Here is a 19,122-nt window from a genome sequence, read left to right on the forward strand (position 1 = left end):
TGAAGAAATTGAACCGAAGGAATTCATAAATAAATAAATATTTAAGAGCACACGTGTCGGAGCGGGAAAATCGAAAAAATATTCGTTTCAAAACACACCAACCGGCAGAGAGTAGGTAATGTGAAAATTACAAGGCAGAAAATTTAATACTGTTGCTGTACTGAATTCGATCGTTTCATTTTTTTTCTAGCTTCTTTCGTTCTATCCAGTAGGTATTTTTCACTCAGGGTGTCCTGGGCGTTGAAGGGCGTTCCCAGCGCCTGTCAGCAGTAATTTATCACAACATATCTCCACCGTTGGAAGAATTTTCCAATGCAAGAGGGTGGCTAATCGTAATTTAACTAGTGTATAATTTACAACCTGCTGAAAGAAGAAAAAATACTGGAAAACTTCCAATGCACGAAAATTACGAGTGGAAAACTCGGTGGCAAATGTTTTCAGTTCTTCTGTTTTGTACCTTTAAATCCGTACGGATGGTGAAGAAAATTGAATAGCAACGGAAGTATTTCCATGAGCTCGAGGAATGCATTTAGTCGTGCAAGAATTCGCAGAATGCGTTCAAGTGTGGCGTGAAATGAAATTCTTGCAACTGCTGCACCTAAAGCTGAAGGACGGTGAGTTGTAGAGACAAACCTTTATTTCAGAGTTCTTTTGGCTTTCAGTTTAGAAGAGAGAAGTGAATTTTCCATGTGACCATTGGGATTCGTCTCGATAGCGTACCTACCAGACTCCGTCTTTTGGGATGAATGCTATAATCCACCAAGTACGCACACCTCACTGTGCAAGCTCTATTATCAATGATCACAAGAAAGGATGCTCCCAATAAAGTATGCAAATTTATGTGAATGGAAATTTATAGACGCGCATAGCTAACACGAACATCGGTGGTGGGGTCTGCCAGTATAATCCTGGCACGGAAGTCCAAAGCCCACGCGAAAAGTTCCAGTTTCCGGAGCGATGCAGGTCTTGGCGTCGGCATCATCACACGTTTTAGAATTATCCTGCTGCCTGTTCTACTGTTATATCGAAGCATGAGAATGGATACGCTCGGTTCTGCCACCTCCTTACGCGGTGGTGCTGAAAGCATAAATCAGCATAGAAAATCGCGAAAACTCCCACTTTCAGCTGAGACTACCGGAAAACACCGAACGCGATAGCATGTTCAGATCTGGCACGCTGAATGTGCGGAAACCTTGTTGGCAGCGTTTGCTGCTGGTGAAAACCTGAAACTGATATCATGATGATGTGTAAAAAGCTTATATATTGGGTGTGGTTTAATTTGCCACCAATTTGCATACTACACGAGTACAGTTTACTTCACATCCTCGTACTGCTTTGAAATAGGGAAACGAGTGAGCCAAGATGCGACTCTCGACACCCCATCATCACCATATAGTCATCATCAGCGACTGGGTTTTCGCCGTACAATCTACCCACACGTAGCACTAGGAGGTTTTCACGAGAGCTCACACTCAGACGCTTTTCACGTTTCAGTTAAATTAAGATAGATGTACCGTACGTGGAAACCACACGTTCACTCTCTACATCGGTGGTGGCCACCTAGAGCTGCTCATTGGTATACATCGGAGTGGAGTATCCTCCATCGGGCACTAGCATATATATGCAATCGCGTGTGTGTTCTCGGACAACGAATTTAGCCGGGTGTGAGGCTATAATTTAGACCATCAAACGTACGTACATGTCTGTACACCCAACAGGAACTCGAAAGCAACGGAACCACGGCAGAAAAACTGTTGTAGCACCTCCAAAAGTGGAAAACCACCATCATCAACTAGAACTAGCGGCCGCTGCGTCTGAGGAAAGAGGTAGCTTCGCATAGGGATGTGTTCGTTTTCGTTGGTCTTGTTTGAATTTTAAACAGGTACACACCCACACATCATCATGGCCCGTCTGGTAAACAGTTTTAGGTTTACACGACAAAGTAACCGTGGAAATCAATGCATCCTGCTGGACATTGGAGCACAATTACAACAAACCTGCCTTTTTGGATGTTGGTAATATGCCTCGCAATGTTTTGCTTCTACTTGTTATCCATATTTATAATCTAATTCCTTACACAATGGAACAAAATCTCAAACAGGTTGTCTCGTCTTAAAGTAGTTAACATTTTCCCGGAAATCAGCCGTTCCTTTATAAACCACGTCTGACGGGCTGCGTGAAATGAAATCGCACAGTAGGCGCTTGCCACAGCCAATGAGACGAATCCGATGAATCATGGCTTGCTGTGAAAAATCGCAACATATGAGTTCCTCGCGACAAACGTACACATGGCAGCAAGAGTACAGTTTGCCTACAACAGCGGTTGCATACAGAGCGGAAGAAGACGGCAATAAATGTGGGCGAAATGTACGAAATCACAATTATCTCCACACGCTTGTTAAGCTCGTGACAAATGGGACACGATGTGTAGGTACCTAGATCCCTAGCCAGGATAAATGTCATTGAGTAACGCACCCAAACATCGTTGTTGGATTCTAGATATTATCTCTGCAGGAGCTTCTTCTTTTGCGGAAATTCGTACATATTGATGGTCTAATGTAAAACCGCTCCCTTTATTTAGATGGCCGTATGATTGATGAATGCTTACGAGTAGTAGTTGCATGCTGGGTTAAGAAGATTGAATTGTTGATGAATTTCGATACTTCTTGACAACAAAGCCATATAGGCTATAGCGGGGTTATAATAAACGCGCAACGTTCGGCTGTCTATACACGGAGCTTTTATTACTGCGGTCGGTAAATATTGACACGCTTTTGAATGGAAAATATTAACATACCTATTTAATTTTAAATAATCAAATAGCGTTAACAGAACACAGTATATAAAAATCTAGTATGTTTTTGGTTCTGTTAACTACAACACTAATGCTCACTGGTTCGTTCTATCTACTGAATTGGTCGACATGGATCGTGAGAATAGGTCGGAGATATTGGACAATCCAAGGACGAAGTTCAAATCTTCCAACCAGCCATTCCATCCAAACACGGGCTAACTTCAACAACACTGCTTTACAGCACTCATCATTTGAATATGAAGAAATTTCAGGTTAGTTTACTTCATTTAGTAGTTTCCGATAAGGACGAATTGATCATCACTTTAAGAAATCTGAATCCTGAAATCTCAAAACCTAGAAGGAAAATAACGTCATTTCGAGTAATGTCATTTGTACTGTCAACTAGACCAAACTCGTCAAGACCAAAGCTCGATATTGGAATCTGTCAAAATACATGGAACTTATAGGAAATGAACACTCCCCTGCAAATACGGCAAGCACAGCAAGGAACGGTTTTTTCAATGTTATTTATAGTATTTGCACCCGTGACGATGTGAGAGGTATTTAATTGTTTTCTTCAACCTCCACTAAACCTAATCGTTGAACTTTGTATGAAAATTGAGCAGATATTAATGGAAAATTACCTTCGAATTGTTGCAGCAGTTGAAAATTGTGCCTCGCTGAAAAAATGAAAAAGTGAATTACAATTCGGCAGTATGCATGAGTCAATATATTTTTTTTGTTGACAGTCAATGTTTCCCAAGAAAGATGTTCATTGGGAATATATTATTTTACAATCAATATGGGAAATGGCTCTAATGTTGGCCTATGGATTTAAGATTGGGCCCATCGCTAAAAATCTGCTATTTATCAATTTTATCTAGATGAACGTGTCATTGAGACGGTACTAATGGATATTTTTGGTAACTATTGAAAATTTAGACGATTGCTGAATTTATGTATGGGCGCAAATCATTTCAACCATTTTCCCTACTGCTTTTCTGAACAATCCAGAAATATTTCGATACAACAAAGGAAGAAATTTCGGAAACAATATTTGCATGATCACATTAATAGAAATACGTATGGATGGAAATGGAACCTTTCTTAGCCTATTCATCGAAGGCGTGGTCATAGTACCAAACCATGGTAGAGAAGGCGAATTAGATTTCCAATCTGGATATGTTTATAGCTCCCTGGACATAGCATTTCATTGTGTTTACCACACAAAATATGTTTATCCAAATATCTTACCAGCTTGAAAAGCTTTTACCTTTTTTTTGGGTCTTGACAAAAACGTGAACACGGATGACCATTAGACTGATGCAAAATTTGACTTTTTCGCTCCACAGTGCTTAAATGGTTTCGAATCGGGTCCTGATTAGCCTCCCAAAGTTACAACTCATTTGGTTAGAAACACACTTCGCAATCCATTCATGAATTCATGAGTTATGAATTATCACAGAATGTGATGTCCGGGAAAAGCCGAAAACATCCACTAAAGTATTCCGGGCAATGGGCATACATATTTTTTTTTCATAATTAATAAATAATAAATTATTTTCATGTTTGTTATTTTCGTATCAAAACCTAATGTATAAATATATTCACATTATTATTGTAAACACATTTGGTTGTTTGTATTACAGTGCGATGTTTTGAGCACGCACAAACACTCTGCTTCTGTTCTTCTTGTCAGCACAATAGAAGCAAATTATCATAGTTTTTTTTTTTAAATCTATGTTTTATGAAACTATGAAGCTCTAGGATAAGTTCAATGGATTGACCTCTTTTACGGATGATCCGGATCTTCTGGAGGACGGACATATGTAGAAATGGGCCCAAGATTATGCCAGGACAACAAATTCATTGTCATATCACAGTAGTTCCTAAAGTTTTCGAAAAAATCTTTGGAGAGAGATTCATGGCTTGACCACTTTTTCGGATGATTTGGATCTACCGGAGAACGGTTCCATAGCCATCTGGGTCCATTTATATGTCACAACCACAAATTATTTCTTACATCACAGTTACACGTGTTTTCCGAAAAAAAACCGCGGAGCTCTAGGATCAGTTTCATGGATTGACCACTTTTACTGTTGTTTCGGATCATTCGGTGGACGAGTCCCTTGGTCATCTGGGTACATTTTTTTTCACGACCCAAAATTATTTCTTATATCACAGTTCCAATTGTTTTCGAACGAACCACTGTTGCAGTTGCATGGATTGTCTACTTTTTCGGATGTTCCAAATATTTCGGAGGACCAATCTATGACCGTACGTGTCCATGTTTATGTCACGACCTGAAATTCTTTCGTAGGGGAAATAGATGTAATGTCGGCCTACATGCCCCTAATTTGGGCCCATACATAATTTCAACAATCGACTAAATTTTCAATAGCTTCCCAATGACGCGTTCATCTAGATAAAATTGATAAATAGCAGATTTTTAGCGATGGGCCCAATCTTAGATCCATAGGCCAACATTAGAGCCATTTCCCCTATATGACAGTTTCAAGTAGAAAAAACCGTGGAGCTCTAGGATCTGTTTTATGGATTGACCACTTTTACAGATGTGCCAGATCTTTAGGAGGACTGCCCAATGGCCATGCAGATCTATGTCAAAACCTGAAATTTATTCTTTTATCACATTCATGTTTTTGAAAAAAAATTGGTGGGGTTGTGTACAAGACACGTTTTTTTTAGACATTGGTTTAAAATACAGTAGAAATAACCTATGATTTCGGTCCTATGTAAATATTTTGGATTTCCTACATAGTAAAACTTGGTTAATTTCAGGACCTCATAAAAATGCGAATACATATTCTATTTCATTTGGTTCCTAAATTATAATCAGATATGAGTAAGGCTTTCTTCAAGTGATTCATTAAAGCGTGCAACAATGACCGTCATGATGGCTGATATTCCCTATCACTTCAAGATTTCTAGGCAGGCTTGCAATTGCTCATTACAGCTAAAATGCTATTTTTCGGTATTATGAAACAATGGGGTACTATAATAATAATTTTTATTTGTAGATGCAAGAAGAGGTGGTAAAGATTGTATTTGACGTATAAAATTTGTCAATTGTGCTTTTAGAAGATCACAACTAGCGATTTTATGATCGTTGATTGCTCGCTCATCGCGTTGCTCATCGTTACAGCTAATCGCTAGTTGTGACCTTCTGAAAGCAAAATTGACAAATTTTATATGTCATATACAAACTTTACCACCTCTTCTTGCATCTTACAAATAAAAATTATCATTATAGGGTGAATGATGGCTTCGGCAGTCATCGACTGTTTTCGGCAACCACAATTTAAACGTTAATTTCGCTGTATTTTCTCACTAAAACACTTTGCTTCCTCAGTCTTTCAGGTTCAATCATAATACATTTTTACGACTGATTAAATCTGTTATGTCAGGTGTTTCTTCAAATGAAACATAAGCACATGAAAATACGGCTGATTTCGAGTTGCCGATAATAGAACAACTGGTTGACACACAGTTTAAACGGAAAGGTTGCCGAAGTAAAAGAGGCTGCCGACTAGTGCAAACAAACAGACACGTCATATCAGTGCTAACATTTGAAAACGGCACAAAAGCCATTTGTAAACAAATGGTTTGTGGGCCCTTTACTCACTACTTGAAGTACACCCACGCGACACAACAGCAACATCGGGTAGGGGAAATTTTCCCCTTCCTGACGATGCTGTTGGTTTGCGTGGGCTTTCTTCGGGTAGCGAGTAAAGGGCCCACAAACCATTTGTTTACAAATGGCTTTTGTGCCGTTTTCAAATGTTAGCACTGATATGTGTGCGTGACACTGAGGAAATGCTAATAGAAGTGCCGAGTCTGCTTAGATTGCCGAGAATATGTAAATTCCCCTAGTATCCCATTGTTTCATAAAACCGAAAAATAGCATTTTACCTGTAATGAGCAATTGCAAGCCTGTTTCTAGGACACAAATCTTGGACGGTTGTGACATCCCTCATGAGAGCTGATATCTTTACTCTTGAAATTTTTCTATGGTAATGAGATTAATCCTCAGCGATTCAACTTCAAAACGCTAGAAATAAATGCACACACAAAAACGGAGTGCACAATTTTGCATCAATGTTATGCAACATTTCATAGTTGATCGAGATGATATCAATTAGCCATGAGTCCTCCAATAAGTTCTCTGTACATCTTTTATCTACCGGTTGAACCAATAAAAAAAAATACTAAGGCTGTGTTCGATTTGGAAAATTTTCACTTAGATTTGACACTTCGAAAATAAATTAAGATGTTCGAAAATCCCTCTGTTGTAGATCGGCCGATTTTCGAGAAAGTGTCTGTCAAATTGATTCCTTGTCTGTCAGAAATAAGTCTGCTGGAATAGCAGGTGTATTTGAAAATTTTCCATCTGTCAAATTCAAGCAAAAGTTCACCAAATGGAACACAGCCTTAATAACTTGAGCACAGAATCGTTTCTTGTTGTGTTTGTCGTATTAGATGCTAGATAAAAACTTCTTTTATCGATATGTGTGCTGAAAATACCTGGGCCGAGTGGATTCAAGGAGAAAGTCGACGAAGAGAATCTTGTCAGTGTTACTTAGGACCTAATGCAATATTCAGCTTGAATTGTTTCGCTTAGCTGTAAACAGAAAATCGATGAAGAGAATCGAACATTACAAGTAGGCCCTTTTGAAAGCTCACTGTCGAATTTCAGAACCTAGCACTGAAAAAAACTCGACGGTACCTCTATTTATGCTAAGAGATAGCATTGCAAGTCCCTCCTACTTGAAGAATTATGCAAAAAAAATTAAAAAACTGGGGTTTTATAAACCGTTCTATAGCATAATTTCCCAAGTAGGAGGGGCTTTCAGAGCTAATCTAAAAGCATAAATTACTGATAATTTCAGTGCTTGGTACAGCAAACTGTAATCTGTGTAGGAAAATCCTTTTTATTACCACAGAAACACCCCGTTCCCGTTTTCTTATGCAAAATAATGAATGTGCGTTCACAAAACTCACGAAATCTTAAAAAACCATATAAAGATTTTTGTTTAATTCAATCAATAGATCAAAGATGTACCGAGAATTAAATGGAGGGATTTCAAGCTAAAATGTTCTGATCGCGAAATATTGACTATCAATACCGAAATTTCGCATAAATTTCCAACCCGTTTTGTGTGTTGTGTGCTGCTGTCCTTCAGTGTTGCCCAATGATTAGGGAACTTTCATAAATAACGTAGTAGTTGAGGGAGGAGAGGGGTTTCAGAAGTTGGGACCGGTGTATTGCAAAACACGCTCCGAGGGGGAAGGGGGGTTAATTGGTCAAAAATATACGTAATTTATGGATGACCCTAATTTTACTTCCAAGGCTGCAATTTCCGGCATTTTCGAAATGTCACGTTTAAACACGAGTTAAATTTAACTCAGCAATTGGTACACAGCCCAAGAAGTATTTCTCGATTACTTTTTCGAAGGAACGTATCAGCTTTTGTAAACAATGCATTTGATGATCGATTTGGCGTAACTGGTAGCTCGCCCACGCATGCTAGTACTACCATCAGATAGGGGAAATTTTTTCCAACCTGTTAGCGGTGTTAGTATGTGGGGCGAGCTATTAGTTATGCCAAACCGACGATAAAATGCGTTGTTTACAAAAGCTGATATGTCCTTCCAAAAAGTAGTCGAGATTTGTAGTAATCATTCAGGCAAGGAGCACTTGCGCCATCGAGGCGACGCCGCTACCAGCAGCCAATAATCTCGACGGGAACGATGCGCAAAGTTCGAGGTGCAAAACTCGAACTCTGCGAGCTTGAAAGGAACCGCCTTCCTAAGCTGCTACCTGCTTACCTGCCGTCCGAAGCGAAAATGATTTGAGGCACATTAGCAGCGCTGTTCTATAACTTTTCTGATTCAAGCAGCACGATGTGCAACCAAATTGAACTTGATTATGAGGACTGGGTTTGGGGAGAACGTTTATTTCATGAAAACAGTGATAAAATTATCACTTTTTATTTGTCCATTTTTAAAACAGTTTTTTATGAAAAATTGAAAAAAAAAATTTTTTGCAACAGCTTACGAAAGGTATTTCCTATCGATTGGTGTATTCGGATTTTAATTTCATCTATAAATGACAAAGCTTATAGCGTTCAAAAAATTACACCTTTTCGTGAGGGTCGCAATTTTAGATTTTCGATTTACCCCCAGTACCTTCCCGTAAGGGGCCTCCCTTAGCTCAGTCGGTAAAGGTGCAGCTACAAAGCAAGACCATGCTGGAGGTGGCTGGGTTCAATTACCGGTCCGGTCTAGGAATTTTTCTGGTTGGAAAATTTCTCGACTTCCCTGGGCATAGAAGTATGATTGGACTTGCCACACAATTATACCAATGCAAAAATGGTACAGGCATCGAAAGCTCTCAATTAATAACTGTGGAAGTGCATCTAGAACACTAAGTTGAGAGCACGCAATAAGCTAATATGCGATATGCAATAAGCTTGAATTGCGAAGAAGAAGACCTTCCCGTAAGACGTAGTCTACGTCAAAAAAACTGCGGAGCTCTTGGATCAGTTTCATGGGTTGACCATTATTACGGATGTTCCGGATTTTTCAGAAGACGGTTCCATGGCCATCGAGGTCCATGTTTTCGTCACGACCCCAAATTCGTTCTTATATTATAGTTACAAAGTATTTTAAAAAACTGCGGAGTTCTAGGATCAGTTTCATGGATTGACATTTTTTTCGGATGTTCCAGACTATCCGGAGAATAGTTCCATGGTTATTCAGGTACATGCTTATGTAACGATACCAAATACTTTCTTATAGCACAGTTCCTAATGTTTTTGATTAAACTTTGTAGCTCTAGGATCAGTTTCATCGATTGAACACATTTACGGGTGTTTCGGATCTTCCAGCCATCCGGAACCATGTTCATGTCACGGCACCAAATTCTTTTTTGTATCATGGAACAGAAAAAATACGGAGCTCTAAGTTCATGGATTTACCATTTTATGGATATTCCGAAGCTTCAGGTGGACGGTATCATGGCCATTCGGGTCCATGTTTATATCATGATCCCAAATTCTTTCTTACATCCTAATTCCAAGTGTTTACGAAAAACCACGGAGCTCTAGGATAATTTTCATGCATTGACCACTTTACGGATGTCTCTTGGATCAGTTTCATGGTTGTACTATTTATACGGATGCTCCGGATATTTATGAACCATGACTGTATTCTGGCTGATTATGATCATTTATAATCATTATTAAAAATTATAGATCTTAAGCCACTTGCAAAACCCATACACACACCTTTAAAAAAACGTGCAACGACTCTTTTCGCTTTTAAAAAAGTAGACGACCCTATTTTGAATCTACTTACAATCAAAATAATCTACAGAACCTAGGAATTCTGGTGGCGCCACAATTTTTGAAATTCATCTAGAAATGGCTTACCTATGCCATTGCAAACTTGCCGTTTCACGTGTTTTGGCGGCTTCGTAGTAAAGTTTTTTGCCCACCGTGTTCGGAGTGTTAATTTACAGTTGAGGGCAGGCGATAAGTCGTAGGGTAGCAAGCCTTATCGAAAAAACGCCCCATTAGCATTTGCCTTTGCAACACTGATGGCAAATCTTTGAAATTAATTAAGGGTGTACCGTTTAAAATCCGCTCACACAAAATTCATTCTCAATATTTGAGTTTTTATCCGATTATTACCAAATTTTCAGGGAGTAAAAAGAAACAATTAAAATTTGTTATGGCATCATTAATTTAATTTTTTCGCCTTTATACCAGAATGCGTGAACCTTGGCTTAGGATCATGATAACTTAGCCCCAGCCATAAGGTTCTGCACGACCTCAGAATCGACATTTTTTCTGTATATTAACCCATGATTTCTTCATTTCTTCTGGTGAAGAACACTTTTAGTCGTTAGGTCGTTTCAGAAGGTGCTTCATGATGGCCCAGTATTTTTGTATTGGGTGTAGTTCCGGAGTGTTTGGGGGGTTCAGATCTTTCGGCACGGCATAAACAAGGAAATTGTTTGCAAGTTGGTATGCAGTAACAGATATACATGATTGTTCCGTAAATTATATAGAAAACGTAAATATCTATTTACCCCAGTTTGGATCTAGTAGCCAAGGAAAAGATGAATCAACATATTGAAGCAAGCGATAAAATATCTAAAAAAAAAATGTACTTGGGATAGTAAACTTCAATTGTAGTAGGTTAACAAATAGAGAAAACCCTTTTTAATTGAAGCCGGTGATTTTGCATTCAATTCGTTTTTAAAATATGCGCAATGTAATAGGAATAACCCACTTCGATTAACGGGCGCATGAATGGGGTTTTGTATCGCAATTGCGTAGGCATCATCGTCAGCTTCTATTGCGTTGTACAATCGTTCTTCTTCGTATTCTTCTTCTTTTACTTTATTACGTCCCCACTGGAACTTAACGCCGGCTCTCAACTGTCCTTTGAGCACTTCCACAGTTGTTAATTGAGAGCTTTCTAACCCTGTACCATTTTGCATTAGTATTATATGGTGTGGCAAGTACAATCATACTCTAGGGCCCAGGGAAGTCGAGACGTTTTCCAACTCGAAAAATTCCTAGACCAGATCTGGAATCGAACCTAGCCGCCTCTAGCATGGTCCTGCTTTATAGATGCGGCTTTACTGACTGAGCTAAGGAAGGCCCATACCCTTTACGCGGATCAAAAAATAGGGACACTGCAACAGAAGGTGGTAGCCAGTAAAACAGTGCTAGACCGAACCCGATAACAACCCACATGTGACCAATTTGGAAAGCAAACCAGCATATGTAGGTAGGTATGTGTCACTGTTGTCGTCGGCGTCGATACACTTTAGGGATATGCATAAATGACGTAGCGTTGAGGGGGAGGAGGTGGTTTCAGAAGATGTGACCGTCATGTATTAGGTATAGCGTATTACGCTACGAGGGGGGTCTCAAATTGGTCAAAAATATGCTACGTCATCTATGGATGAACCTTCCGCAAACGGAATAAACGAAGAGTAGGGTGAAAAACAATACAATCACTACCTACATCTTGATTTGCCCACCACACTGCCCGGAAGAAAGACCAACCAGGGCTTTTAAATTTGCAGTCCATTCGAACCTCCATAACAAATGTTGCGTAGAAATTGTGTGCGACGGGTAATTCCGTACTAGGAAGAAACCAGGGCGGATGGAGTTTGTAATTCGATTCATTTTTCTAGGCTACTGTGTGGATTTTTTCTACTCTGACTTTGTCGGAGAGGATTAAGAAAAGGCGATCAATGATGCTGGAATTGATTGCTTTTCTTCCGCCCGATGCTCAGTAGGCCGAGATGGTGGAGATGGTGCGGGTTCGGGTCAGTGCAACACCGATTGAAGAGGCGAAATCGAGAGCTTGGTTGATGGCAGGTATTTTCCCTTCTGGCAAGGGTCACGCTGAGGATACACATCGACTACTGTATCATGGTAAATAGGATTAAGAAGGATCTGATAATTGATATCGAAGTATTTATATTTACCCCACTGGGATAGCTATTCCAACCAGGAGGAAAGTTTTGCAGAAAGGAACTAAAGATGGGTAGCACTGCTATAAATCTCCGGAACGAATGAGTGCAAGAGTTTGGGAATCGATTTTTCCTTGTTTCATACCTAAGCAAGGTAAGGACATTTTCGTCGTTGACTTTCGGGCTAAATTGATCGATTACTTCGCAATTTGGAAATTCAATGGGAGTGATGGAAATTAAATTGCTTCGCTGTCCCACTGAATAACATGTTAATCTTCAATTACGCAAATGTTGGTGATGTAGAATCAATCCCCCTTCGCAGCAGTCAGTGCCTTAAAATGACATTATCTCGGTCTTAGAGGATGTAATCTCGGTTAAAGTGATACCAAATAAACATCGAAAATAGGATCATGATAACAATAGCCGCAGACAGACTGTGCAAGTCAATGCGGATGACATTAGAAAATCAGAAAACACCCCATCTGTCGGATTGATCGGCTCCTGTCCAGAAGGGGGAAGTTGTTTATGCACGAGGATTTATTTGTTCAGGCTGTCGTTGCTGATTGCTCTTGACTGATTCGTGCATGTGCAACTGAGCCAGGGGGGTTCGGGGAACGATTGTTGTACGTACAGCACCCCGTTAAACTTGGCCAAGGGTGTTCCCAGTATAGTCTAGTGTGGGTGGTGATGTATTTGCACAAAGAATTATGCCTAGAGCAACCCACAGTGATAGGGACGGAAGGTCAAATCAATTAAAGCCAAAGTGCACACACTCACACCAACATCAGGCAACTATGTAATCTGATCCTGATGTATAACTGCACTTAACAGGATTTCAATTATCAACAACAGTGATTCATTGCTGCGAGCAAGAGTCCATATAGCATCCTGATTGCGCGAGAAAATCAATACGGAATTGAAGTAGGTACAGAAAGGTACCGTTGTTTGCAGTTGGAGTTTAACCCAGTAATAATGTTCCTGGATACCCGGTTTACGGTAAGAAGGATACCATTTGCAGTCAGTATTCTGACTACCATGACGTTTGTTTGTTTCTCAAAATTTGCATCTAGAAAATTATCTCGTGAAGGTTTTATCCAAAATGATGCATTCTGGAAAAACTTGCTTGTACGCTGTAGCTCAATCCAAGAACTTCCAGTGATATATTTGCAGACGATGTAATAAATCCAACCTTACATTGAGTGTAAGAAACATTTGTTTTGCCTGTAGGAAATGGGAAAGGGAATACCGGCTAAAACTCCATCCGCAAACAACGGGACTTCTCTGTATAAATATAAGCCTCTCACAAAATTCCCCGCTGGGATGTGGTAGCGATTCGCGTGCATGGAACGTATCAAATTCCAGCTCACTTAACTCTTCGACACTCTAATTGATCCGCACACACTCGTTAAATCCATAACTCATTCGTCGCTAAATATTTTGACACTCTGTTTCTCCCTCCGTCTCAAATAATGGGTTACAAATTTCATCCACCGAAGCCGAAAATAACGCCACACTTTGCCAGCGAAATTAATCACAAAAATTCCCACAATCTCGTCGCATGCTGCGCCCGGACGTTGTCGTCGTCGTTTGATTCCTTCGTTGCATGCTGAGTGAAGCGATATTTCACCCTTTTGATCAATTCGCCGACAACGCAGTACCTATGCACTGCAAGCTGGCAAGGGTAAATCTTTCGACAAAAATACAATTGCCAGGTTCTTTCAAATACTAGACATTTAACTACGTTTTGACACACAAAAAAATGTTTCCAGCTTGCTAGAGTGCGACACATGTTTTGTTTCCAGCAATTGATCTGTTGAATGTCCCATCCGTTTACCGTTTTTCCAATGCCAAATTGACGCCGATTTGTGGTGAACCACTTCTGTGTCGTCGGTAGGATCCCTCACAGTTAACCCCGAGAGCAATCCGGTATGTGCAGACACATCGCATCGGATTGGTATGCAGGAATCGGAGAGCAGATGGGGAACAATGACGCCACTATGCCGTACGAGTCCAGGCGGAAGTCAAAGAAATTGTTCCGGAGACAGCGTACGAAAAAAAAGAGAATCCCCGAGGCGTCCAGGGTTGTGATGAGTCTGATTCCGGACGGCAGTTTGCATCTGGTTTTCAGCTCTCTTGTCTGTGTGCACGACCATCGTCCCGCTTAAACTTGGTGAAGTAAAAAAGGAATGTTAACCGGGCGGAATTCGCATTGCAACTCGGGCGTTACATAATTTATCGCCCTATTGTCTATTTATAAGCGGCCTGTCGACGGATCGCCCCCGGGGTCGCCCGGGTTTGAGGCCGTATCTCTCCTATTTGTCACCCTCGACAAAGCGCGTGATTTTGCTCAGCACTTTTGTCCAGCCACCAAGGTTGACGGTTGGCGCGGGCATGGCACTGCACTCTGATGAGGGAATTAATTCAATTGATGTTTTGTGTAATTTAATTAAAATTGTCGCAGGAAGGCAACAATTTTGCCTATCGACGATGGACGGCTGACGGCTGCACGGCGCGCCTACTGTGTATCGGTGAAGATACCAGCGGACCCCTCACGCCGTCGTCGGTTGGGATAGGTTTGCCTGCTGCGGTTTGACTTCTTCAGCAGTTGAAGTCTGGAATGTGGCGGTGGGATCGCATACTTTCCGAGAGTGGTTAATTATGCATATCGGAGGAAAATAGGCGACTGTGTGCGAGTGCAAATGTGGTTTTCAACGTCTTCAGGAGTTGTTGCGGTTGCAAAAAAGTGACATATGCGATCAGATCAATAGCAATTGAAGGAGGGTCGCATGAACATGTTTGTTTTGGTCTACAACTCTAAACGTGGATTGCTTATTACTATTTGATCAGAACACACTAAAATTTTCTCGAGGTTTTGCAATCACTTTCACAATGCTTTTAAAGAATTATCGTTAGATATTGTACTGGTGATGGCTTGCAAGAAAACTTGTGTTACATTTCACGAAAATCAACAACAGCAACAACTTGCTTATGACTGAAATATGTTGTATAGCAGATTCTACAACCTATTTGTGACAAGAGAACTTTTGCTGAATAAAGTAGGCTTAAGTTAGAATCCCTAATAAACAAATACCATAAACGAACTGTATTACGGATTTGGGTCATTCGTGACTTGTCCGGGGGTGAGATTTGAACTCGTGACTTTGGCGTGAGAGGTATGGATGTTAACCACTACGCCGGGGTCGCCCCTGTATTACGAATGGGTAAACTATCCCACAAATGGTTTGGAAGATACCCCGAACACGTCATTAAGCTCTCTTTTATTGTTATTTTTATTAGGGATGCGAAAGTAAGAAATCAGGTCTATCACGGGTTTAGTTTGATGTAAGAAAGGGGCTCTTCGTAAACTATGTAGACCGCTTTAGAGAGGTTTTAGAAGTAACCAACAGCATCCCGTGTCACCTTGTCAGTCCTTTGAGCTTCCTTTTGATAATCGCCCAATACTTTTAGATCAGGTGGGATTGTGGGCAATTCTGAAGATTGATGTCTTTCTCTATGAAATCCACTCCGGTGTACACTGCAGTAACTCCCGGCTGTAGTGTTAGCTTTCTAAAACTTCACAGACCCTTTGGGACTGTTCATGAACCACTCTAAAGCCTTTCGAAATGAGTCTACGTGGTTTATGAACAGTCCCTTTATGGAGCGTTAATGAACAGTTGTGTGCATTTTTCTTGGCACCGTTTGAAAAATTAGTGTAAATTTCTGTGATATTTAACGTACAAGTTGTTAACGCCAAATTTAGCGTAAATTTAGACGATATTCATGTACATTTGAACGCAATATACAACCTTGTAAACAATTACTTTGTTTATGCCAACTATAGCGAAAATTTAAATGGGAAATTTACGCGATGGTTAATATTCAGATTTTTATTTGTGTGGTTATACCTCGTTCGTCACAAAATCAGTGGTTATTAAACCACAGCTGTGTATCACCTTTTTCCCCCTTGATTTGTTTGCCGTCTATCTTGTTTTCCGTGCTGAGCACCAATGCTACCGACGCCAGGGAAGCAGCTCTACCACACCTGGACCCTACCTTTCGACTCATCAACTCATGAACCGGGGATCAACGGCTTTTCTTCAGAACATCCCAGTGGTGCCGACTGGGATTGAACCCAGGCCTGCTGGGGTGAGATGTGATCACGCTTACCACTACACCACCGGCGCTGCAAACTGTACATAGCCTTCCGGATCATCAACTTTTGGGAGATTTTGTTGGCGGAAATTAGTTTAAATCTGCCGGAGACATACCCTCGTGCCATGGTAATTTTTTTTTCATTTGGCCAATTTCCACATTTTTTGTGGTTTTTGCACAATTTTCATCTCCCGCTTTCTAAATGGTACAATTTTTTTTATACTAACCGTAATCGTAGCAAAACATTCAGCAGTGAAATAGGAAAATCTTCAAAACAAACAGCTGTTAAATGATTCCAGATCAGACGACAATGGCCAACGCTATAAAATAAACTGTGATTCTGGATTCTAACTGAAGCGCACTTTAAATCAACTGTTGCAATAACACAAATAAACCCTTTTGTGAGAATAAAAACTGTACCGTAATTCGGGGGCTAATTGGTCAAGTATAGACATAAATTTGTACATTAAAAGAAATTAATTGACAAACTGATGGTACTAAAATTTGTAGCTGTGAGATCTCTATCGTTCTGCACGATTACTTATCATATTGAGTGTTTTATTTAATTTTGCGACATTTTTGAAATCGCTCAAATAAATAAAAAAAAAACCCTGTACAACAATTATAATACAACTCAAGGCGGGAGTAACCATCAACAATGCTGATGATGGTACAGCACGCAACACCACTCTACTGCTGTCTCGCTGAGATGACTAAGTTGGTCATGACGTCGCTAGAACTATTCCACAGCCGCAGACAGTATATGAGCAAATCAAACGCGCACTCTTTTGCCTGTGGATTTGAGGAAAAACCACAAGTCCCCTTATCCATTAATGTACAATCTAGGTAAAGAAATGTGCGTTTGACTAGTACTGTCACATTAATGGTTCATCGTTCAATTTCAACTTCTATTCAATTTTCACACTGCCGTACTCTAGCGTAACTATCAACCTACCCTTTTCAGAACTTTCTCTAGCCAATAAATTATCACGCTAAAGCTTTACATTGATATTAGTACAGCATTTCCAACCAACTCTGAAAATCAATTTTACTGCCAATGCTGTAGATCAATATGTCACATGAAAGGTTTGGTTCATGTTAAGTGTTGACCGCTTTTGTAAATAAAGGTTCAAATGCCAATTTGTCGAAACTGTTAGCTCGCCCACGCAAATTAAATAAACTGTCAGGTAGGGCAAAGGTTCTATGGTGGTGTTAGTTTGCGACAGCGAACTAAGAGTTTCGACAAATTGAAGTTTGAATCTTTGTTTACAAAAGCAGCTACGGCTATTTAAAAAATCACTCTTGAATTGTGATGGATCATCAAAAACTTGATTGGTGAATAATATAATTAACGGTTATAATTCTTTTAAATAGCGTGAATGATGTTCAACATGTTGTAAAGAACTGAGTTAATATTTTAGATTAATTTGAATGAAGGACTTTTTCTTCGTAAGTCATTATCTGGACTGAATGCATATTTAATGGAAATTTACGACAGTTGACAACTCGGACGGTCATTACGGTGCCAATACATCATTACCCGGAGGATAACCCTAGTAATTCGATCAAATTGATCCCTGTCAGAATTGCTAATGCCCAGGTGTAAGGCCAAACGATGTCACAACAAGAATACTCACTTCTTTTCCCGCTTGCCAGCACCGGTATCACGAAACCCTTTTGCAAAGGGATTATTATCTATTTTCAATTGCGTAATCTGGAATATGGAAAAGAGAATCGAATTGCATGTGTTATACTTTAGCTTCCTCAAGCTATCAAGATGGAGTAATGCTTACTTTTTCATTTTGATATGCAGTTACGGCTATGAATTCTGTCTCCTTAAACACGTAGGTACGAAACGTCGAGTACGGTAGCTTCAGGATATCGTTCGCTCGGACTAAGTGAAATCTAGGCTGGTACTTGTGCATTGAGTTGAGGATCGTCTGAAAGAAAAATAAGAAGAAGGGTATACAGTGAGTAAAGCATTTCGACTTTTATTAAGGTGTCTTCTTTTGCTTCTTAATGTTAATTTTACCAGTATGCATAATAAGGTTATAAGCTCCTAATTAACTAATTGATTAACCCCCTTGACTTTCAATGTACGCCCTCCCAAGAAGATGGCGTGACCAGTGAACTCAAATGGAGTAAAGATTTCACCATTCACCATCATGGTGGGAGGCCATGATTTTCACCATCTACCATTCACTCGCTGCCTGAAATTTGCTGAAAATGTCCAAAATACGATTGGCAGCATACCGATGACATCGTAAAATGTATTATTTATAGCGGTGCGGGATTCAGCGGAATTGAATGAGAGGAAACCCTCTGTCTCGCGGAACGTTAAGGAGCGGAAAAGAGCAATAATCGACCGTTATGTGATTAAATCGAAAACAATCATAAAACCCCAAAGTGAACGCTAAATTTTCCCAACACACTTTTCGAGTGGACCTCACACACAGTGATTGAGTTGGATGTAAGATTGGATGAATGATTAATATTATTGTACAAAGGTACAATTACGCAGATGTAGACGTAGGATCTCCAGTATTTCTTGTCGCCACAGTCCAATTGAGAACAATATTTAAAATAATTCCATCCGGTGGCTACCGTAGAGTTCTACCGCAGCTGTCAAAGCTCTCCCGGCAGTATGAAAATGAGTTAAATA

At 40.0% G+C, this 19,122-nt stretch overlaps 1 protein-coding gene across 5 annotated transcripts in view; it reads right to left on the bottom strand.

The window, feature by feature from the left end:
* The window catches only part of bi (bifid), a 322,721-nt gene that overhangs the window by 20,820 nt on the left and 282,779 nt on the right, over positions 1-19,122 (bottom strand). For 3 of the 5 annotated variants that reach the window (XM_065234497.1, XM_065234439.1, XM_065234365.1), the window contains 3 exons: positions 18,254-18,400; positions 18,098-18,174; positions 3,439-3,474 (listed from right to left, as the gene is read on the bottom strand). In XM_065234497.1, coding sequence (XP_065090569.1) covers positions 3,439-3,474; positions 18,098-18,174; positions 18,254-18,400 — 260 coding nt within the window. The remainder of the gene's footprint in view (positions 1-3,438; positions 3,475-18,097; positions 18,175-18,253; positions 18,401-19,122) is intronic. The other 2 variants (XM_065234671.1, XM_065234582.1) reach the window with 1 other exon arrangement.

Source organism: Ochlerotatus camptorhynchus, unplaced genomic scaffold (assembly GCF_037179485.1).
Source record: "Ochlerotatus camptorhynchus isolate MF236.1 unplaced genomic scaffold, CSIRO-AGI_Acam_v1.1 ptg000003l, whole genome shotgun sequence".
Lineage (NCBI taxonomy): Eukaryota > Metazoa > Arthropoda > Insecta > Diptera > Culicidae > Ochlerotatus > Ochlerotatus camptorhynchus.